This window comes from Micropterus salmoides, unplaced genomic scaffold (assembly GCF_014851395.1).
Source record: "Micropterus salmoides isolate LMB-PRFRI ecotype aquatic unplaced genomic scaffold, ASM1485139v1 Ms_hic_scaffold_3, whole genome shotgun sequence".
Lineage (NCBI taxonomy): Eukaryota > Metazoa > Chordata > Actinopteri > Centrarchiformes > Centrarchidae > Micropterus > Micropterus salmoides.
The window spans coordinates 36,496,004-36,519,922 of record NW_024042261.1 but is presented as its reverse complement, the minus strand read 5'-3'; the positions used below and the strand labels follow the sequence as shown (position 1 = coordinate 36,519,922).

General features: G+C 43.6%; 1 protein-coding gene across 1 annotated transcript in view; it reads left to right on the top strand.

Moving 5' to 3' along the window:
* The first annotated feature begins 1,181 nt into the window (after positions 1–1,181).
* Positions 1,182–23,919, top strand: part of LOC119883600 — a 38,828-nt gene continuing 16,090 nt past the window's right edge. Inside the window, exons 1-4 of the mRNA XM_038694342.1 lie at positions 1,182–1,378; positions 3,945–4,051; positions 21,046–21,140; positions 21,739–21,955. Coding sequence (XP_038550270.1) covers positions 1,266–1,378; positions 3,945–4,051; positions 21,046–21,140; positions 21,739–21,955 — 532 coding nt within the window. The 5' untranslated portion in view covers positions 1,182–1,265. The remainder of the gene's footprint in view (positions 1,379–3,944; positions 4,052–21,045; positions 21,141–21,738; positions 21,956–23,919) is intronic.

Below are 23,919 nucleotides of genomic sequence, written 5' to 3'. Positions count from 1 at the left end.
TTAAAAACTCATACCGCTTCACAATGGTGTTAAACCTAAGACTGGATGTATAGTTTCTTCCATCTTTGCTTCGTTATCGTCTTCCAAACACTTTGTCGTCTCTAGCGAGTGCTCTCATGCTGCTTGTCATGCTACTGTTGTGATTTGTGACAAATAGTAAACAAGTACGGGGTTTATCCATTGTATTCACAGGGGATACTTTGACCGAGCAGCAGAAAGTATGCTTCCCACCGGTGGACACTACTGCTGACTGCGTAGCGTTATCTGCTCATGCTTACACTATAATCCAATAAAACCAGCTTTTACAAATACAAAATCAATACAGTTCCAATTACCTAAGCATTCATTTACAGTTGTTATTTGGGATGCTCTAACTGTTAGCTATTGGCTTGTCAGCACAGATAGAGGAACATTTCACCTTTTGTTTGTGCTTTGAATTACACTGTCTTATTTGTGGAGGTTTAGTGGACACAATAGCCATACAATCCTTTTGGGAATTTGCACCTGAATATACAACTGAACTGAAATTCAGAACTGAAAATTATGTCGTATGAACCCCGAATACTGAAGAGCATTTAAACACCAGTGTGATTGTTTAACTGAGTCAAACACCAAATTACATAGTCAGTTACTTGAATCTGTGAGATGAACTAAACAAAGTCAAATGATTTGAATGAGCAAAGTGATTTGTGATTTTCACCTCCATACAGCTCTGATTTACACCTGACTGGCCTCTTCACCATAGCACACATTATGTGGGAGACTGGAGCGTTTCTCAGTTGAGAAATACTGGTTCTCCTCAGTATTTCTCAACTTAGAAATGCTCCAGGATGAGGATAAGACACATGTCGTTAAAAGAAACACTTTAAATGGTAGTTCAGGGTGGGAAAAACATACTTTCAGAAGCAGTGGGCAGCCTCAACTCTATAGAGGTTTAATTTTAATTTTTAATCATATGGTTTAATTTTGTAGGCACTGACAAAAGAATTGTTGTTTTGCAATGAGGGGTTGTTGGTTTGTGCAATGAACACTGCAGTCTGCAGGCCATGGTTCTTTCAATAAAGGATTCATATTTGTAATGCTTAATTCTTTCTCTATTTGGCAAGTTTTGCACTTTTTGTTACAGTTTCTCCACTGAGAATGTCTGAGCTGCTGGTGCTGAAGCATCTGAGGAAAAGGTAAGAATCATTCACTTATTTCTGTTTGTGTAGATTTCTCCGCTGAATCAGGGAGACATGAGTCAAAAGCAGCAAAACTGAGGCAAAATGTCTGTCAACGATCATCATCAGCCGTCTCCACCAAAGAAGTTCAGATTGTTAATGTACGTCATTGTGGTCGTCAGCATCCTCTTTCTCACCCTGCTGCTGTGGATCTACAGGTGGGTGAAATCACTATGATCTGCTTCAATATGGCAAGAATTCAAATAGCTCAGGGGGTAGAGTCCATATTGGAACTATCTTTTGTCCCTATTAACAACTGACAGCATAGGTGGCGAAGGAAAATTCTTTGTGACTTAAATGTGCAGCATCTCACATTCATGAAAGTGTGTCACTTTATCAAGCTTCTCGTGTTGTACTTATTTGTATGCGTGTTATAGCTGAATGTTTCTTTTGACCTTTTTTTTGACAGGAAAATCTGGATTTGATACTTCTAATGAAGTGGTGTTTATTCAGATTTTCTGATTCATATTCATTAGACTATGTGGTAGTGGTCTTTAGTGCAACCAAAATGAATCTAAAAGCTACACAAAATTTGAGGTGCAAAAAACCCAATCATCTTTTTGATCAATTGATCATGTTTTTTTTCTCAACATATCTTATGATAAGTTTCAACACACTCGTTCTCACTCATTCTGAAAAGTGTGCCACTTTATCATTATAAGGAAATGGGAGAAATCTGAAAAGTTGATGCCTATCAGGTGTTTTTGTGTAACTACTTGGTGTTTGTTTCACCACTGGGATTTTTCCTGGGAAAGGGAGTAGGCAAATACTGGGAATCCAAATTTGTCTTGATTCCCAACAAGATATGTCTTCAAACAGAGACTGGGCCTGTGCCACCTTTGCTGTTTACTGCCCATTCAATAATCCTGTCAGTACACTGTTTGAGTGGTAGGTGGATTTCATCAGCAGTGCCATAGCTTTTAGCATAAAGGGAACTACAAACTGTATCCCTTTTACAATCCTGTTGTAATGACAAATAAAATATGTTGGACCTTGTAGTTAGGTGGCTTGTGTTTGCCAAAAAACGTAATCAGACAGTTTGATGTCAGCTGACTCTGTAGGAGTGGTCAATGTAAGTTGGGAAAATCTAGTCACACAATAAATTTCATTTAAAGTGTCTTACTTAGGAGAATGTTAAAGTAGGTGTGATGTATATTTTAAAGGTTGTTTGTCTTTTTGCTGTCCTGACTCAAGAGGTGTTTGCTACAGTATTTTCTCTATGGCCACCAGTATGTGATCGTATAAAAACACATTTTAAGCATGCAGTTGCTCTTTTACAAAGTGAAACAGTTCTGGTGTTTTTGCCGCCTATTTTCTAAATTGGATGTTTTGTTTCATAAAGTCCACCAAATCAACTGACAAAATATATTGTGATTTCCCTCCATAATGAAGCATATAAGAGTTTTTCAATCCGACGAATTGTTACTAATCACTGCAGCAAAAGTGAAACTTTTTTTGATCTACCAGCGTGGTTTGCGTTAAAATCTGTACTTTGTTTGGTCTGGGGAACAATCATTGTCATGGTTAGAAGATGCCAACATTGATTGTCAGTAGGATTGGGTTTTTACATTACATTTACTCATTTTACAGACACTTTTATCCAAAATGACTTACATTTTAACATACAAGCATAAATAAAGCAACAATAAAGTAAGAGAAATACAAGTGACAATAGATACTAGTTAAAGCAGCAATATTAGTAAGAGCTAATAGTGCATATGGCATTAATGGGGTAAGTACCTAAAGAAGTGAGTTAATGAATAGTGTTTTCAATACAAGAGATCAATTCAGCCTCATGGTAGGAGATGTGGCTTGGTAGGAATCCAGTCCAGTGGGCATGCAGTGGGACGGCTACAGGTCAGGAGTTCTGAGACCTCGCTCTTCATGAGAGGAGTAAACAAGGAAAGTGAAGTGCCATTGACCTGGGAAGACAGGAAAAGATAGAAATAGTACTGCTACATGTTAGACTTGGTGTGAAGCCTTTTGTGCCATTGGCTGAGGGTATGGAGAAAGACATGTATAATGTATAGTTACAGCCTGCACTTTGCCTGTGAAGAAGGAGGCAAAGATATCGGCAGATAGGTTTGTGGGTGGTGAAGGCAGAGTAGAGATTCAAAAGTGGAAAAAAATTTCCTTACGTCAGTGGCACTGCTAATTCAGTCATTATAAAATGCAGTTTTGGCAGCACTGATGCTGGTTGAGAAGCCCTTGAGGTCGGCAGGGTCTTTGTCTGCTCTGAGATCGGTGTGCGGCAGACGGATGGTATCAGGCAGCCATGGGTGGGACTGGTTGAGGCGAGCAGGTTCGGTGGATAGAGGACACAGGGTCACACAGACATCCAGGCATGAGTTCAGTGTAGAGCACAGAGATTGTGTAGCATTACTGACCTCGAATGAGGAAAAGGTGTTGAGAAGAGGTAGAGCGGAAGCTACCGCTGAGGCGAAGTGAGTGGGAGATGGAGGCTGTGGAGACTGTGGAGGCAACAAAGTGGAAAGTGCAATAAACAGACTTAGCGATGAAATAATGATGTACAGGAAGATTGTGATTTATTTGTCACCCAAGTTTTAACTGAAAAGACTATAAATAGTGGCAGAACAACAGGCTTCATAATCAGTGTTCTCCTCTCTTACCTGTTGAATTGTTCATTGAACTTCAATAAAAAAAATTTTGTCAAGAAATTCAGGTTATATGACTTCAACAAAATCATTTGCTGTGGATCCACAGGTCTGATGAGAGCTTCCAGTCCTGGACCCAGTACTACAAAGCAACAACTAAGCCTCAGATGACAGCGCAACCAAAATTGCCTCCACAATGTGGTACAGGGCAAATAGGTGAACTAACCATTAATAAATGCTGCTCACTGAAAAAATGTCTTTGTCTGACATCTGTCCTAAAGAAAACTGTCCTCTTCCTGTTCTCTTCAGCTACTTTTTATGATCTAATTTTCTATTTCCTGTTCCTGAACTTCTCACTCATAATCACTCTCAAGTCACCATCGTTATAGTCACTTCTTTCCCGGTGTCCTTTTTTTTTGATGTGGGAAATAACTTTTCTGAATTCAAGATGTACAGTGTAGTAACGATATACAGTCCCCTCCAAAAGTATTGGAACGGTAAGGCAAATTCCTTTGTTTTTTTTGTTCACTGAAGACATTTGTGTTTGAGATGAGTATGAGACAAGAGTTCAGAATTTCAGCTTTTATTTCCTGGCATTCACATCTAGATGTGTTAAACAACTCAGGACATACCACCGTTTGTATTAGACCACAGCATTCTTAGGTGAGAAGAAGTAATGGAACAAATAATCTTACAGTAAATAACGTTTAATATTTGGTGGCATAACCCTTGCTTGCAATAACTGCCTCAAGCCTGCAACCCATCGACATCACCAAACTGTTGCATTCTTCATTTGTGATGCTATTCCAGGCTTTTACCGCAGCTTCTTTCAGTTCTCGTTTGTTTCGGGGTGTTTCTCCCTTCAGTCTCCCCTTAAGGAGGTGAAATGCAGCTCTATTGGGTTAAGGTCAGGTGACTGACTTGGCCAGTCTAAGACCTTCCACTTTTTTCCCCTGATGAAGTCCTTTGTTTTGTTGGCAGTGTGCTTTGGGTCACTGTCCTGCTGCATGATAAACTTCCTCCCCACTAGTTTCAATGCATTTCTCAAAATGTTTCTGTCCGCTTCTGACTTCATTCTGCTGCTACCAGCTATCAGTTACATCATCAATAAATATTAATGAGCCTGTTCCAGAAGCAGCCATGCACGCCCAAGTCAATAGTAAGTAATTAGAGTTTATTTGTATAGCGCCTTTCACAGATAAAAATCAAAGTGCTTCACAAGAAAATGTAAATACATATGGAAAGCATAGAACAAAACCATAAAAAACCCTCGTCTAACTGAAAGCATGCTTGAATAGCAGCGTCTATTGTTATTTGTTCATTTGTATTTTCACGTGCCTTTCTGTATTCATTTGATCTATATGTGCAAATTTGATTTGTGTTATTAAGGCGGTCATCTTTCTGGTTTTGTTGGAAAGTTCACACTTTGATGAAACAATGTTATAATGTGAGCTTTTTCAATATAACGTGGTTACCATTGTGCCCTTACTGTTAACTAATATCGAAATCGGCTGGAGTTTTTTTTTCTCTCTCTCTCTTCTGTTCTTTGTAGTCTCCGGGTTGTTCAACGCTATAGTGGACAACTTTTGGTTATTGTGGGAAACACTGCTGTCTCCTTTGTTCTGTGGTTATATGGGGACTTTGGGTGTACTGCCCTCGTCATCAGCAAGATGACGCTTGTGTTTGGTTTGGACGCATGTCAACTTTCAGTGTTTGTACTGGTATGTTTTGTTATATCAGCCCTAACGTCTAACGATTATGTCTCTGCTGCTTGGACGTATGATCGACGCTTGTTGTTGGTCATCAGAGAGTCTATGGAAGGACTCTTTGATGGCTGGGAAAGTTACAGACAAACTTTTCCACCCCCGTAGTACCGGCTCCTGTTTATGACCAGTGGCCCTGGTAATCCCAAGATGAGACCAAGGAGAAGGGGCTGCAGAGGTGGCGCTCAGGTGAAGATGCGCCAACTTTCCTGGATGGGGGTGTTCTGGCCTCAGTGCAGAGAATGAAACCGGTGGTTGCGGCCGGTTTCCCTCCAGGATGCAGGTGGAAATGCTCTCTAGCTGCAGTGCCCCTGGATGTCTTTACACATTGGAGGAGAACCTCTTGCCGTCCTCGTTCCAGTTTGCTCTGCTAAATGCTCGTTCCATCTCTACCAAACTTTTATTCTTAACAAGCTTTTTACCAGTGAGAATATGGATTTTATGTTCCTAACTGAAAGAGAAAATGAGTTTGTTCACTTAAATGGCTGGCATCTTTCTTACTACTTTTACTGACTTTTTATCATCTATCATCAAAGTTGAAGGTCCTAATTATTGGGGTTTTTAACCTGCATATTGATGATATCACATGCAACACAGCTGCGGATCTCCTATCTGTCACTGACTCTTTTAATTTTACTCAGCACGTTACTGGACCCACACACATTAAGGGTCACACCCTGGACCTTGTCTTCTCACTTGGTCTTGATATGGTAAAAGCTCGTGTAGAAGGTGTTCATGTGAGTGATCATAGCTGTGTGTTTTTTGACATTAACTTTCCTCTGGACCCTCCACCCCTGAGAATTAGGGCTCAGAGGCAGATTATTAATCATGATGCTGATGAGAGGTTCTCTGCCTTGTTTGACCCATGTTCACTGATGGGATGCAGTGATACAGATGTCTTTTGATAATCAGTTTTTAGCTGTTTTAGATAAACCGGCACCAGTGAAATCAAGCATTTTCTCCCATAAAAAAACCTTGTCCTTGGGTTGATGAAACAATCCAGTTTTAAAGAAATTGTTGAAAAGTTGAACGTCTATGGAAATCTTCTAAACTTGAGGTTCATGGGCTTCATCTGAGAGAACTAAGGGTTACCTTAAACGAGATGCTGAGAAATGCGAGAACTCGCTTCTTTTCTCAGCTTACATCCTCTAATGAGCAAAATCCTAAAATCTTGTTTGACACTATAAATGCAGTTGTTTCTCCTTCTGCTCCTCAAGCAAGCTTCCTCTAAATCGGACTAATGAATTCCTTCACTTCTTTGTAAGATCAGAGATGTTAGGACAAACATCTCACCATCACTTACTCAGAACTCTGTATGTGACCTGTCTTCTGCTCATTCTTGGTCATATTTTAAACCTATGACATTACATGACATCACCTCTCTGTTACATACATTGAAACCCTCATCTTGTCCTACGGATGTTCTCCATCTGTGCTATTTGTACAAGCGTTTGATTCTATTGGCCCCTGTATTGTGGAGATGATTAATACTTCACTTTTAACTGTTGTTCCAAGTTTTTTTTAAACATGCTGTTGGAGTTTGGATCCATTACGCCCCAGGAGCTTGTCACGATCGGTGGTGTGGAGCAGGGTGGAGCAGGTTGGAGGACCCAAAAGCAGGACACAGAGCGGAGCAGGTATGGTTCAGTGGTTTAATAAACAAACAAAAGGCGAGCACACTTACAAACTGAGTGGCTGCTGACAGAATCCCAAAACAAAGGCTGTCCAACAGAAATCCAAAAGGGTGAAAACCAGAATCCAAAACTGAGCAGGGTAACAACGAGACACGGCGAGTAATGCTGAAGACACGAGAACAAACTGCAACACTGGGTGACAACATACAATGACCCGACAAAGACAAGACAGAAACACCAGGTATATATACACACACACACACACACACACACACAGGGACTAACGAGCAGGGCGGGAGCAACGCAGGTGAAAGACATGAGGCTAATGAGGCACAGGCAGGGAGAGAGAGAGCGAGTGTAGGGGAAAACAGAGACAGACATGCAGAGTGTGACAGTACCCCTCCCTCAAAAGGACGGCCCCTGACGTCCTAAAACGAAACATCACAAACAAAAAAACACAACCAGGTCAAGCTGGCCCAGGGTGGGCGGAGGGAGGCCAGGTGGAGGGCCAGAAAAACAAAACCAAAAGTCCCAAAGGGCCAACTACCGGCAGGGAAAGGCAGTTCAGGAGGCCGACCAAGGCGGCCAGAGGTGAACAAAAGTTCAGGGGGCAGACCCGGAGGTCGACACAGCAGACCAGGAGGCCAACAGAGTTCAGGGGGTCGTCCCGGAGGGTGACCCATGAGGCCGGGCAAATCAGGGGGAGAACAGAGTTCAGGAGGCCGTCCCGGAGGACGACCCAACAGGCCGGGCAGAACAGGGAGGCAACAACGTTCAGGAGGTCGTCTGGGAGGACGACCCAACTGGGCGGGAGGACCAGAGGGTCCACAGAGTTCAGGTGGCCGTCCCGGAGTACGGCCCTGGAGGCCGGACTGTTCCGGGGGACGGCAGGCTGGCCAACAAAGAGGCTGGAAACCCACTGGAAGCCAAGCGGGAGGCCGACGGCAAGACCTCTCCAGAGGTCGGCACCCAAAGCTCTGGTGCTCTGGAGCCGCAGCTGGGCTGAGGCCCGAGAACTGAGCAGCTGGGCTGAGGACCACCGGCGAGACAGCTGGGCTGAGGACCACCGGCGAGACAGCTGGGCTGAGGACCATGGACCGGACACGAGGAGTTGGAGTCGGTCTGAACACCGACTGAGCAGCTGGGCTGGGGACCATGGACCGGACACGAGGAGCTGGAGTCGGTCTGAACACCGACTGAGCAGCTGGGCTGGGGACCATGGACCGGACACGAGGAGCTGGAGTCGGTCTGACCACCGACTGGCCAGCTGAGCTGAGGTCCACGGACTGAGCAGCTGGGCTGAGGACCATGGAACGGACACGAGGAGCAGGAGTCGGTCTGAACACCGACTGGACAGCGGGGCTGGGGACCATGGAACGGACACGAGGAGCTGGAGTCGGTCTGAACACCGACTGGACAGCTGGGCTGGGGACCATGGAACGGACACGAGGAGCTGGAGTCGGTCTGAACACCGACAGAGCACTAGGAACAGGAGTCGGCTGGGCCACCGGCGAAGCAGGTGCCGGTCGGACCACCGACGAGGGAACAGGAGTCGGCTGGGCCACCGGCGAAGCAGGTGCCGGTCGGACCACCGACGAGGGAACAGGAGTCGGCTGGGCCACCGGCGAAGCAGGTGCCGGTCGGACCACCGACCGAGCACTAGGAACAGGAGTCGGCTGGGCCACCGGCGAAGCAGGTGCCGGTCGGACCACCGACAGAGCACTAGGAACAGGAGTCGGCTGGGCCACCAACGGAGCTGGAGTTGGTGGGGCCACCGACAAGGGAACAGGAGTCGGCTGGGCCACCAACGGAGCTGGAGTTGGTGGGGCCACCGACGAGGGACCAGGAGTCGGCTGGGCCACCAACGGAGCTGGTGCCAGTCGGACCACCGACGAGGGAACAGGAGTCGGCTGGGCCACCAACGGAGCTGGTGCCAGTCGGACCACCGACGAGGGAACAGGAGTCGGCTGGGCCACCAACGGAGCTGGTGCCAGTCGGACCACCGACGAGGGAACAGGAGTCGGCTGGGCCACCAACGGAGCTGGTGCCAGTCGGACCACCGACGAGGGAACAGGAGTCGGCTGGGCCACCGGCGAAGCAGGTGCCGGTAGGACCACCGACAGAGCACTAGGAACAGGAGTCGGCTGGGCCACCAACGGAGCTGGAGTTGGTGGGGCCACCGACGAGGGACCAGGAGTCGGCTGGGCCACCGGCGAAGCAGGTGCCGGTCGGACCACCGACGGAGCACGAGGAACAGGAGTCGGCTGGACCACCAACAAAGCTGGTGTTGGTCGGACCACCGACAAGGGAACAGGAGTCGGCTGGGCCACCGGTGAAGCAGGTGCCGGTCGGACCACCGACGAGGGAACAGGAGTCGGCTGGGCCACCGGCGAAGCAGGTGCCGGTAGGACCACCGACAGAGCACTAGGAACAGGAGTCGGCTGGGCCACCAACGAAGCTGGTGTAGGTCGGACCACCGACAAGGGAACAGGAGTCGGCTGGGCCACCAACGGAGCTGGAGTTGGTGGGGCCACCGACGAGGGACCAGGAGTCGGCTGGGCCACCGGCAAAGCAGGTGCCGGTCGGACCACCGACGGAGCACGAGGAACAGAAGTCGGCTGGGCCACCAACGAAGCTGGCGTTGGTCGGACCACCGACGAAGGAACAGGAGTCAGCTGGTGATCAGGCTGGCTGCTAGCAGCGCTAGCAGGCCGGGGATCAGGCAGGTGGGCAGGCACAAAGCTAGTAGCACTAGCTGGCCTGGGATCACGCTGGTTGCAGACCGGTCGCTGCTGGTGACCTGGTCTCCTCCGATGACCACCACGGGAACCCGAAAAGAGCCCGAGGCCAGGCGACTTCCCTCGAAGGAGGACTCCGGGGGGAGCCTAGCCTCCAGGCTATCAGGCCATAGGCTAGCTGGTCGACTCCGAGCTGGGTGGCTGACTGGTTGGGAACTAGCAATCCTAGGGCTCTCTGGTTCTAACGGCAAGTCCATCAAAAAAAGAGACCAGAGAGCTAGATGTCCAGGAGTCCCCAACCAGTCCGGATGATGGAGCCAACACAGGAAGGAGATGACCAGGCGGGCGGCTAGCAGGCTGGGTGCTAGAAGGCCGGGAGAGGAAGAAGCCTCCCACCATGCAGCTAGCAGGCCGGGAACAAGCCCTGGAGCTAGCAGTACCGGGGACAGGCTAAGGACTAGCAACGCTAGCCGAGCTGGAGACTGGCGGATCAGGCTGGCGACTGGCAGCGCCAGTCGGGCAGGACGAGTGGATGCTTCCCTGCGTGCAGCCGGCAGGCCGGGGCTCGGGGCTAGCAGGCTTAGCAGTCACACACTGGGGGGTTGCAGAGCAAAGTCTCGACACAGTCTCAAATTCAAGAGACCTTCTCCATCGGGAGGAGGCAACGAGCAGGGCCATTTCTGGGTCCGTTCTCCACATATTAGAGAGTAACTCAAAAAACTGCGGCTCCTCGGCTGTTAGCTCCTCTTTAGGCACCCCCAGTTCCTCCCAGGTGCTGGGCAATTTAACAATGTCCGCTGGGTCCATATTTGGTCGGGTCATTCTGTCACGATCGGTGGTGTGGAGCAGGGTGGAGCAGGTTGGAGGACCCAAAAGCAGGACACAGAGCGGAGCAGGTATGGTTCAGTGGTTTAATAAACAAACAAAAGGCGAGCACACTTACAAACTGAGTGGCTGCTGACAGAATCCCAAAACAAAGGCTGTCCAACAGAAATCCAAAAGGGTGAAAACCAGAATCCAAAACTGAGCAGGGTAACAACAAGACACGGCGAGTAAGGCTGAAGACACGAGAACAAACTGCAACACTGGGTGACAACATACAATGACCCGACAAAGACAAGACAGAAACACCAGGTATATATACACACAGGGACTAACGAGCAGGGCGGGAGCAACGCAGGTGAAAGACATGAGGCTAATGAGGCACAGGCAGGGAGAGAGAGAGCGAGTGTAGGGGAAAACAGAGACAGACATGCAGAGTGTGACAGAGCTACAGGTCAATATCCAAACTTCCATTCATGTCAAAAATTCTAGAAAAAGTTGTAGCAGAACAACTCACCCTTTTCTTAGAGAACCACGAGCTGTTTGACAAATTCCAGTCTGGTTTCGGTAAAAAGCATTTCACAGAAACTGCATTACTGAAAGTTTCTAGTGACATTCTGATGTCAGCTGACTCTAAGGAATACACAGTTTTGGTTCTCTTGGACCTTTCATCTGCTTTCGATACTGTTGATCATAATATTATGATAAATAGACTAAATGATCTGGTTGGGATGTCTGGATCAGTGTTAAAATGGTTCTCATCCTACCTTTCTGGTAGAAGTTTTAGTGTTTATGTAAATCAGATCATGTTTGAAACTGCAGGGTTGTCGTGTGGGGTCCCTCAGGGTTCTTGGGACCCATCTTGTTCCTTTTGTATATATATCCTCTAGGACAGATAATTAGTCAATTCAGTGACATCTTACCATCTGTATGCGGATGATATTCAACTGTACTGCTCGTTCAAGGAAACTGAGTTCCATAAATTGTCTTCTTTAACTAACTGCATGACCCATATTATACAGTGGTTATGTAGCAACTTCCTGCTTCTGAACTCAGAGAAAACAGAAACACTGATTATCGCCCCTGAAAGTAGAATCCCTCTGATTAAACAGCATATTGGTGACTTAGGCTTGTCTGTCTAGCCGAGGCTCAGTAGGTTAGGTGTTGTTTTTGATTCTGCGATGTCCTTAGAGTACCACTCTAAACAACTAGTCAGAAACTGTTTCTTCCAACTAAGGAATATATCCAAATTAAGAACACTGCTGTCAAAGAGTGAGTTAGAGATGATCATTCATGCTTTTATTTCCTCTCTTTTAGATTATTGTAACAGTCTTTTTACTTGTTTGAGCAAGAAGGAGCTTTACTGTCTCCAGGCTGTTCATAACTCTGCTGCAAGGCTTTTAACTCCCATTAACAAAAGAGCACACATCACACCTTTTCAGCATCACTTCACTGGTTACCCAACGAAGGTTAAAATCAAGGGCAACTGGACTTGGTTGAAGATACTGGAAGACGTTTCGTCCCTCATCCAAAGGACTTCTTCAGTTCTGAAGCTGAAGAAGTCCTTTGGATGAGGGACGAAACGTCTTCCAGTATCTTCACCCAAGTCCAGTTGCCCTTGATTTTAACCTTCGTTGGATAACTATGACCTGGATGACTGAGAATCTTCATAGACAACTTCACTGGTTACCAGTCCAGTATAGAATTCAGTTTAAAATCCTGGTCCTTACGTTTAGAGCCATGCACGGTCAAGTTCCTCCCTATATCTCTGAGTTGATACAGCTTCATACTCCGACCCGTAGTTTGAGGTCAGGTCAGAGGCTGTTAGTGGTTCCCCACACTCATTTTAAAACCAGAGGGGATCGTTCATTCCAAGCAGTGGCACCTTGGCTGTGGAATGCTTTGCCTTACTTTCTACGCTGTGTGAATTCTGTTGATTCTTTTAAAAAGCAACTGAAGACGCTGTTATTCAAGCAGGCTTTTAGTTAGATGTGGGGTTTTTATGGTTTTGTTCTGTGTTTTCCATTTTCATAAAATTTTCTTATGCAATGTATTTTACTTTGTTGTATTGATATTGCATTTTATTGTGAAGCACTTTGTGATTTTTATCTGTGAAAGGTGCAATACAAATAAACTTAACTTACTTACCTACTACTTATGTATGTTGGGGGGAGGGTGTCTCACCTCGGCTCTCAATGACCATTTTTGTCGGGGTTTTTTTTAATGGCAATATAGATCCCAGCTTTGCTGGTTCAGGCACACCTCTCAGATTTATCAGTTGGAATATCAGAGGTATGGGTAATCCTGTTAAGAGATCTATAGTTTGCACACTTGAGATTTAGTAGTTTTACAGGAGACGAACCTTCGTATTAAAAATCAGCATAGGTTACATTGCTCCTTGGGTAAGTGAAGTCTTCCACTCAAATTTTAATTCTAAAGCTAGAGGAGTCGCCATTTTAATTAAAAGAAGGGAAATTCTCATCCACTGATGTTATTGCTGATAGAAATGGCAGATACCTCATGGTTGCTGGTACTCTAGTGCAAAGAAAGGTTTTGTTGTTGTCCTTGCCCTCTCCAGAATTACTTAAGCAGCGCGTTGATTTGCAAGCAGAATTCAATCTCATCTCAACTACGGAGGCAGAGCGCTTGTTTCTACACAGTTGTGGCTCATATTATGAACATGGTGACAAGGCAAGTTGTTTACTGGCACATCTGTCACGTCGACAGGCCACTTCCCATTTGATACCCAGTATTACTTATGCTGCTATTACTACAGATCCCTTGGAAATTAATGCTGCTTTTAAATCTTTTTAATTTTCATTATATAAATCTGACTTTCCTACAGATAAGACTGAAATGAACAAATTTCTCCACACACACTTTCGAATCCTGTTATTGATACTAATACTGCCAGACAACTGGACTCCTCACTCTCCCTTGTAGTATTAAATGCAATTAAAGCTATGCAATCTAACAAAGCCCCAGGCCCTGACGGGTTTCCGATACAATTTTTCAAAACATTTATTGGTAAATTGGGACTACAAATTTTATCCATATTCAACGAATCCATGGAAAGTGGTTCATTACCACCAACCTTGACACAAGCCACTATTGTTCTCCTTCTCAAAAAGGGACAAAGATCCAGGCTCACACTGGGGTAATGGAATCACAAGGCACGACTCAAGGTGGTTCACAAAAGACGGTTTATTGAACAAGGTTCAAAAAACTTGCTGGCAAAGGTACAAAATCGCAGGGCAGAAATTGTAGTTAAAAAACTGATGCTGAGTTCAAAACACACTAAGGCATACACAAGGAAATTGAAGACAAACTGGCACAGGCACAAAGGAAACAAGGGTTTATACACTGGGCCAGGGGAGACTCCGACATAGGTGGAGCACATTACGGCGGGGACTGGTAATCACAGAGGAGGGAAGGCAGACGAAGACCTGAAACGAGACACAAGATGAGCACAGTACAACAGGAAGTGGTAGCAGACAAAACTGAACACATAACCTAACTGCAGGAGCTGGGCGTGACACTACAGACCATTATCTCTGCTTATTGCTGATTTTCAAGGTGTTAGCTAAAGTAATTGCATCTCGCCTAGAGAATGTGGTTCCTCATATTATATCCGAAGAGCAAAATGGTTTTATAAAAAGGGACGTCAATTGTTTATTACCCGTACACTTTTCAATGTAATTTACTCAAAACATTCGGCTGAACTTTCTGAACGTGATTTAGACGCTGAAAAGGCATCCGATAGTGTAGAGTGGGAGTACTTGTTTGCAGTTTTAAAGAAATTCTGATGTGGTGATAAATTTATTTCATGGATTTGCCTTCTTTATTCGTCCCCTATGGCCAGTGTCCATACCAATGATGTTTATTCTGATCATTTTGTCCTTGAACGTGGATGTCACCAAGGTTGTCCTTTATCACCTTTGCTCTTTGCCATCGCTATTGAGTCCCTATCTATTACATTAAGATCTTCCCCCTTATTCAAAGGAATCACCTGTAATGGAATTGAATATAAATTATCGCTGTATGCGGATGATTTGTTATTGTATATAACTGATCCTACACTTTCTAGCCCTGCTGTTTTAAGTATTCTGGAGAATTTCAGCACCTTTTCAGGTTAAAATTTAATTTGAGGAAAAGTGAGTGTTTTCCCATTAATGCTGTAGAATGTGTTATTCAACAGTCAGGTTTACCTTTTCAGTTTAGTCCGACGGGGTTTTAATACCTAGGTGTTAATGTGACTCGTTCTTTATCTAGCCTCGCATCTGCTAATTTCACTCCCCTTATCTCAAAGATTACATCTGATATTCAAAGACGGGGTAACCTCCCCCTTTCATTAATTTGCAAGATCAATGTTGTTAAAATATTATATTATATGTAATATATTTTACCCAAATTTTTATTTTTATTCCAGTCAGTTCCTCTTTTTCTACCAGAACATTTTTTCGACTCACTGGATAAGATAATTTGTTCTTTTATTTGGAGTGGGAAATCACCTAGGGTTCATAAAACCTTACTGCAGAGATACAAACTTAGTGGAGGACTTGCATTACCTAACTTTCTAACTTACTATTGGGCTGCTCACATCCACAAACTTTGCTACTGGTTAAAATCTCCTGGATACTCTTGATGTAAATTAGAACTACCATCCTGTAAGGGATCTTCAATACCTGCTCTACTTTATTCCTCTTTACCCACAAAACCCTCTCTATAAACTGATAATCAATTGGTTCTTAAAACACTCAAAATCTGGTATCAGTTTAGACAGCACTCTAAATTTGTTACGGCATCTTACTTGGGTCCATATATAACAACCATTTATTTCCTCCATCAGTCTCGGACTCGACATTTTCTTTGTGGTTTGACAAGGGTCTTACACAAGGCAGACATTTATATGTAGATTGTGTCTTTGATAGTTTTGCCAATTTGTCATCTCGCTATGATCTCCGTGTTACTCATCTGTTTCGCCACTTTCAAACTCGCAATTTTGTGGCTAAATGTTTCCCTAATTTCCCCTCTACACCTTCAGAACAGGGGTGGGAAACCATGCTTTCATTTGTGCCTCATCACAGAGGAATCATTTCAAAGCTGTATGACATTATCTTAGCTTTTAGAAACTGCTCTAATGCTAAACTTAAGTGTACATGGGAATCGGAACTGGGAATACAAATACATGAGGACTCCTGGGAACAAGCCATAGAGAGGATATGGTCTACCACCTCTTATGCTCGTCCTGGACTTATTCAATTTAAAGTCTTATACAGGGCGCATTTTTCCAAGTCTAGACTTGAGAATTGTATCCGGAAGTGGACGATAAATGTGATAAATGTCAGTGGCTCTCCCTGTCACCTTAGCCACATGTTTTTTCTTTGCACTGATCTGATTTTGCCCATGTTTCTGGGCAGGTTATTTTATAGCTTTCACATTCTTGCTAGCAAGACGTTCCATATTGCTACATTGGAAGTCGGCCAAATATCCCTCTATCCGGTGGCTCAAAGACGTCATGTCATTCTTATCAGAGTGTTTTTGTGTTGTGTTTTTTCCCCCTCTCTTTGTTCTTGTTTTTATGTGTGTATGTGACTGTGTACATATGTTTTTTTTAACAGGAAAAGGTAAACTGTATTTCTGTTGTGAGTCAGGACAGAATGGACCCAAATGCAACGCTCAGGATTTAAAAGGTTTTATTAAGGGACAAGGGGCTGAGGGAGAGGAGGTGAAGGAGAGGTGGACGCCAAGGACCAAGCAGCAGGTGGGGCAGAGGAGGCTGAGACGAGGGTAACAGAGGACTGAGGAGGAGAGGAGGCCCGGGAGAACTGACCAGAGGAATGGGAGTAGGTGGCAGGCAGACTGGCGAGGAGCGAGTGGGAGACAGGAGGACGCCCGAGGGGAGAGGGCAGGTAGGCGAGGGCAGGTAGGCGAGGTCAGGCTGGCGAGCCCAGCTGACGCGACGGAGGATGGAGGTGAGTGAACCTGGGGAAGAGCAGACAGACAGGGTAAGACACAGGCAAAACTGAGAACAGGGAAATAGAGATTCTGCAGAATTCTCTGGGGCTTGAGTAGAGCCGTAGCACCTCAAACATGTAAAAAGACAGGAAATAAAAGCATGAATGATCATCTTCAACTCAGCCTTTGACACCAGTGTTTTTAATTTGGATACATTCCAAGTGGAAGAAACAGTTGTTTAGTGTGGTACTCTAAGGACATTGCAGAATCAAAAACAACACCTAAGCTCCTGAGTCACCAATATGCTTTTTTGGGGCAACAATCTGTGTTTCTGTTTTCTCTGAGTTCAAAAGCAGCAAGTTCTCACATAACCACTGTTTAATATGGGTCAAGCTAGTTAAAGAAGACAATTTGTGGAACTCAGTTTCCTTGAACGAGCAGTACAGTTGACAGATAGATACAGATGGTAAGATATGTCACTGAATTGACTAATTATCTGTCCTAGAGGAAATATATACAAAAGGAACAGGATGGGTCCCAAGACAGAACCCTGAGGTACCCCACACGACAATCCTGCAGTTTCAGACATGATCTGATTTACATAAACACTGAAACTTCTACCAGAAAGGTAGGATGAGAACCATTTTAACACTGATCCAGACATCCCAACCAGATCATTTAGTCTATTTATCATAATATTTTGATCAACAGTATCGAAAGCAGATCCAAGAGAATCAAAACGGTGTATTCCTTAGTCAGCTGACATCAGAATGTCACTAGAAACTTTCAGTAATGCAGTTTCTGTGGAATGCTTTTTACCGAAACCAGACTGGAATTTGTCAAACAGCTTGTGATTCTCTAATAAAAGGGTGAGTTGCTCTGCTACAACTTTTTCTAGAATTTTTGACATGAATGGAAGTTTGGATATTGGCCTGTAGCTCCTGGGGCGTAATGGATCCAAACTCCAACAGCATGTTTAAAAAAAACTTGGAACAACACCACTTAAAAGTGAAGTATTAATCATCTCCACAATACAGGGGCCAATAGATAATAATAATAATAATAATAATAGATACAAATAGCACAGAAGGGAGAACATCCGTAGGACAAGATGAGGGTTTCGATGTATGTAGCAGAGAGGTGATGTCCTGTAATGCCACAGGTTTAAAAGAGGACCAAGAATGAGCATGAGACAGGTCACATGCAGAGTTCTGAGAAAGTGATGGTGAGATGTCTCTGATTTTATTTCCATAGAAGTGAAGTAATTCATTAGTCCGATTTAAAAGACTCAGTTGCTTGCAGAGCAGAAGGAGAAACTTGTATTTATAGTTTCAAACAGGATTGGGGGATTGTGCTTATTTGAGGATATAAGCTGAGAAAAGATGTGAGTTCTCGCATTTCTCAGCATCTCGTTTAAGGGAACCCTTAGTTCTCTCAGATGAAGCCTATGAACCTTGAGTTTAGAAGATTTCCATAGACTTTTCTACAATTACTCCTAAAACTGGATTGTTTCATCAACCCAAGGACAAGGTTTTTTATGGGAGACAATGCTTGATTTCACTGGTGCCGCTTTATCTAAAACAGCTAAACACTGATTATTAAAAGACTGAATAAAAACTTTGGGCCCTAATTCTCAGGGGTGGATGGAAGAACACACAGCTATGATCACTCACATGAACATCTTCTACACAAGCTTTTACTATATCAAGACCAAGTGAGAAGACAAGGTCCAGGAGTCTGCGAGAGATAGGAGATCCACAGCTGTGTTGCATGTGATATCATCAATATGCAGGTTAAAGTCCCCATTAATTAGGACCTTCCACTTTGATGATAGACGACAAAAAGTCAGTAAAATTAGTAAGAAAGACGCCAGCCGGGCCTGGAGGACAGTAAATTTACACAGTAAAATGCGTTAAAAGCACCTACTTCGCTCAAGGTAACCAGTTGTTTTAGATCAGCCCAAACAGTGTTACCTAGATGACGACATGCTTCATGAATATGTTACTGGAAATTATTTGTCTGTGATTGCTTGGTTAGCTTGCAGGTAACGTGAAGAGCTTGAAGTAGATGTTACCTTTTGCTCACGTTAGTTCGAATCCAGCTTGACATGATTTTGTAAGTCTATTTTCTTTCATTTCTTTTTCCGTATGTGACTATATAATGTTGTGCTCACTTATACAATTATGATCGCTGCAGTAGATTGAAACTCACCAGGAACATGTTTGTGAATGTGTGACGAACCTGGGGATGGGGTCAGTCCGCAGCTGCTACACACAACACGCGTATATGCCAACCAGTTAGTTTGAAAACCAGTAGGGCTACAACACCGGTACTCAGGTGAGGAGGGAGGACACATGAGCGGGGGACGAAAAAGTTTGTCTGTAACTTTCCCAGCCATCAAAGAGTCCTTCTATAGACTCCCAACAACGAGCCATAGTCGCAGTCTTGTATGCTTCGGATCATAAGCAGTTCCTTTCTTTCTCCACACTTTGTCCTTTCCATCACTTTGGTAGAGATTAATCTTGGTGTCATCAGTCCATAAGATTGTGTTCCAGAACTTTCGCAGCTCATCTCTGTACTTCTTTGCGAATTTATAATCTGGCAGTCCGATTTTTCCTGCTGATCCTTCTTCCAACAGTGGATTGTGATACCTTCACCCTGCACTGTGGAGGTCGTTGGTGATGTCACTTACTGATATTTGGGGGGTTTTCTTCACAGCTCTCACCATGTTTCTGTCATCAGCTACTGTTGTTTTCCTTGGCCGACCTGTTGGATGTCTGTTGCTCAGTACACCAGTAGTTTCTTTCTTTTCCAGGAAATTCTAAATTGTTGTGCTTGCTACGCCCAATGTTTGTCCAATGGCTCTGGTCGATTTTCCTTCTTTTCTGAGCTTGACAAAGGCTTGCTTTTCTCCCATAGACAGCTCTCTGGTCTTCATGTTGGTTTATCCTCTTTAACAGGAAATGCAGTCTTTATAGGTTTGAACCAAGGATGAAAACTTAGACTAGTCATGCAGAGCTATTTAATGTTTGGACAATCAACCTAAAAGGCAACAACTGGGCAACAAGAAACATCACATGTTTTGCTCACTTGAAAAATGGGTGGGTTCAAACAAAGGGTGGTATGTCCTAAGTTGTTTAACACATCTAGATGTGAATATCAGGAAATAAGAGCTGAAATTCTGAACTCTTGTCTCATACTCATCTTTTGATCTTAAACCCAAATGTCTTCAGTGAACAACAAAAACAAAGGAATTTGCCTTACTGTTCCAATACTTTTGAAGTATATTACATGAATCAGAAAAATGCATGTAAGTCAGTGGTGGTCTAGTGGGTGGTCCAGTGGAATGCACTGTGGCCTTACAGCCAGAAGCTCCTGGGTTCAAACCCCGGTCGTCCTGGGCCGTTCTGTGTGGAGTTTGTATGTTTTCCCTGTGTCTGCTATACGTGTCACCTGGAGGAAGGTGCTCAGGTTCTTCTCACCCAAAGAACATGTTAGGTTGTCCAGTTAGTACCTGACGATGGCACTAGCTTAATCTTCACTCATGGCTCATTTTATAATACTGAAGGTGAATGGCAGGTCCTAAAGTACACTTTTACATCACTGCAGCAAGATGAGAGGTTAAGGTCCAGGAACGGAATGGTTAGGGTTAGGCTTTTTATTTTATACAAAGGATTACATTATTTTATAGCTATGTTTCACCACTCAAAGCACTTGCTTAAAGGAGAGGTATGCGATTCTAATCTAATACACTTTTGGTCAAATTAAGCGTTAATTAAGGTCTCTGTGATGCCAGGGAACATAATTCAGAGGCATTAATGTGCTGCACAAACTGCTGAGAAATGTTGGGAATAATTCCTCTATGTACAGGAACTGTGCACCTAACTACAGAAAGGTCCAGGTCAGGAAGTCAGTGGATGTTTACATCTGATATTTTGCTGCTCATGTCTCTTGACCCATCTGACTCCTTTTTAGCGTTATCACCGTGTTGCCAGATCTCAGAAGTTAACTTGCTGACTTCAAAGTTACTATTCTTCAGAATCAGAATCAGCATCAGCTTTATTGCCAAGTAGGTTTACACGTACAAGGAATTTGCTTTGTGTTTTTTTGGTTCTTAGCAAACAGGACGGAATAAACATTCTGGATAGGACTGATGGCCAGAACCAAGAAATAAGACCTAGGTTGTGATAACATACACAGTCCTCCTTTTATTAGTCCTATCCTTTCGCTTTCTATTTAGCTTTGTGGAAAGACAGCTGTTGCACCAACTGGTTTAATGGTTTTCACTCATGCAGTTTCTCAGGGACAAAAGGGGTCTCTTGTGGCAGTCAAAAAGTCGAAGACACTGCTGATATCAGCTTATCAGGAGCACCGCACAGCAAACAATGAGGTCAGTGAAGAGAGCAGGGCACCAATCCTGCCAAGTTTTACTCCTTGTGGAGCGAAAACTACAAGTCTAAGTCGAAAATGAATTTGGTATTTACTAAATTCTTTATTTAAAATGGAGAGCGTACAGTAAAACATAAACGTTACCATTTGATGTACTGTACCAGATTATAGCTTCAAGCTAATTCGCATCTGCAGTCCCCTTTAGGATTGGACATTTAGTCATTTGGCCATTTAGGATTGCCTCCCAAAGAAGAGTGTGATTTGACAGATGCAGAGGCACTTTATGGACTCCAGGGGTAGCTCTGAGTGCCAGCACACTGCCCTGAAACCCAGCAGTAGTAGTAGTTTTCAATTTAGACTTTTTGTTTTTGATTTAGACTTTTAGATATAATTCTGACCAAATAAATGCTCCATATAAGTGTGTTCACTGTCCACAATTGTGCCATGATAATGTGTGTTGTTATAAATAAGAATATGTTCTTAATTAACTTGCCTGGTAAAATAAAAGGATAATTAAAAAGGATAAAAAGGTAGGTTACAAGTTAATGTGATGCCCATGATGTTGTAATAACATCTTTATTCTTGTCCTCTGGTATCAGGTTCGTGTTATTTCAGTGGTGCTGAGGGACAAGGAAGAAACCTATTTCTGCCATATCTGTTGTCAGAAGCATCTATACTTCTCTGAAGGTGTCAGCAACCTCAACAGCCATCACTTTTGGTTTAAATATGGGGCAGCAGACATCATGTGTCCTGTGCCTTCAGGCTGTGAGACCCCATCTCATATAGCTGTGACCTCTGCTGCAGACGACTCTGAAGGTACTAAGGGGTTCTGCACTTCAGGTTTATGCCATAAAACATTGTCCGTGGTGTGCAGGAAATGAATCCTGTTGACTTTGGTGATCCTCTTACTTTCCTTTTATATCACCAGGTCAACGTTGTTGTTTAAATTTTTGAAAAATGTCATTTCTACCAGATGATAATACTTAATTGGTACCTTCCCTGATGATGACTTAATTCAGGTGTTTCATTCTCCTCCTATTTTAACTTTATAATAATAACTTTATTTAGCACTTCAAGCAAACGAACAAAGTGCTTTACAAAAGATAAACACGGGGTGAAAAAGGGCATGTAACACCACTGTAAAGATAAAATACACTAGGACAATGCAAAATACAAAATACTATTGACAAAGAAATGGAAATTACAAGTAGGTAAAACAGATTGACTACAAACATGAGACTAGAATAAATAGCAACTTTATATGACTAAAAGAAACACCGTAAGATAAAACAGGCAACTCAGATAAAATCAGGATATGCCTTCTGATAAAAGTGTGTTTTTTTAAAGAGATTTAATAGAAGACACTGACTCTGAGCGCTATACTTCCTCAGGCAGATCGTTCCAGAGCCTCAGGGCCCTGACAGAAAAGGCTCTGTCCCCTTTAGTTCTAAGCCTAGTCACAGGAAAAGACAGAAGATCTCAAATTTCGCAGAGGTTCATAAGAAGTTAAAAGGTCTAATATATAAGCAGGAGCCAAGCCATGGAGAGCCTTAAAAGTAATCAATAAATCTTAAAATCAATCCTAAAACAAACAGGGAGCCAATTTGTACCTTTTGGTAGCAGAAGTTTGTACAGTCTGTAGACATTTTAGACACGTTTTATAATGATGTGAGTAAATAAAAGCATGGACAACATTTTCCACATCTCTTAGTTACGTGTTGCTCAAAACATAAGTTACTTGACATCCAGTCTTTTATATCTTATCATATCATTTTATATCAGGCAGTCTGTAAGGAGTTTAGCATATTCAGGTCAGTGGGCTTCACAGGAATTTACAATTGTGTATCATCGTAGCAACAGTGGAAAGAAATGTCATATCTGCTAATCACTTATATATAGCAGCATATATATAGAAAATAAAATTGGACCAAGAACTGACCCTTGAGGCACACCGTAATTAATAAGAGAAAATGATGACTTGAAATTGTTAATAGAAACACTTCCAATTTGACAAGTATGAAGTAAACCAGCTCAGAACAGTTCCCGATATGCCCACCCAGCGCTTCAGTCTGTCCAAAAGAATGCCATGGTCAATAGTATCTAACACTGCACTCAAGTCCAGCAGTACCAGAATAGAGCACAAACTAGCAGAGGAGGTCATTGGTGACTTTCAAAAAGGCTGTCTCTGTACTATGGTGTTGGCAGACACCAGACAGGAATTTTTCAAAGATGCTAGTGTGGTGATGGTGCATAGATAAGATGCTTGCCTTTGGTGTGGGAGCCATGGGTTTGATTCCCACTGTGAGACATCCATCATTGTGTCCCTAAGCAAGACACTTAACCCCTAGCTCCTCCAGAGGTGTGTGACGTCTGACATGTAAAGCAATTGTAAGTGTCAGCTAAATGAAATTAATGAATGCTATTCCAGTCCTTAGCAACCAGTAGATCTTTGAGATAGAAGGTGATTTTTAAAATAGGGAGACAGTTGTCAAGGATGCTGGGGTCCAGGCCAGGTTTTTTCAGGACTGGTTGAACATAAGCAGCTTAAAAATAGTCCGGGACACAGCCAGTGGACAGAGAGATGTTTAAAACTGTTAACAAATGTGTGCCAATACACTAAGTGATTTCAAATAAAAACCTTGTTGGAATAATGTCAAGTGGGCTGAAGGAAACTCTCAGCTGAGACATCATTTCTAACGTGAAGTGGCTCCAGGAGTGCTGGAATAGCTGTACAAAATCTAAGTATCAATATCTAGTCCTGTTACATAGGATGCGTTTAT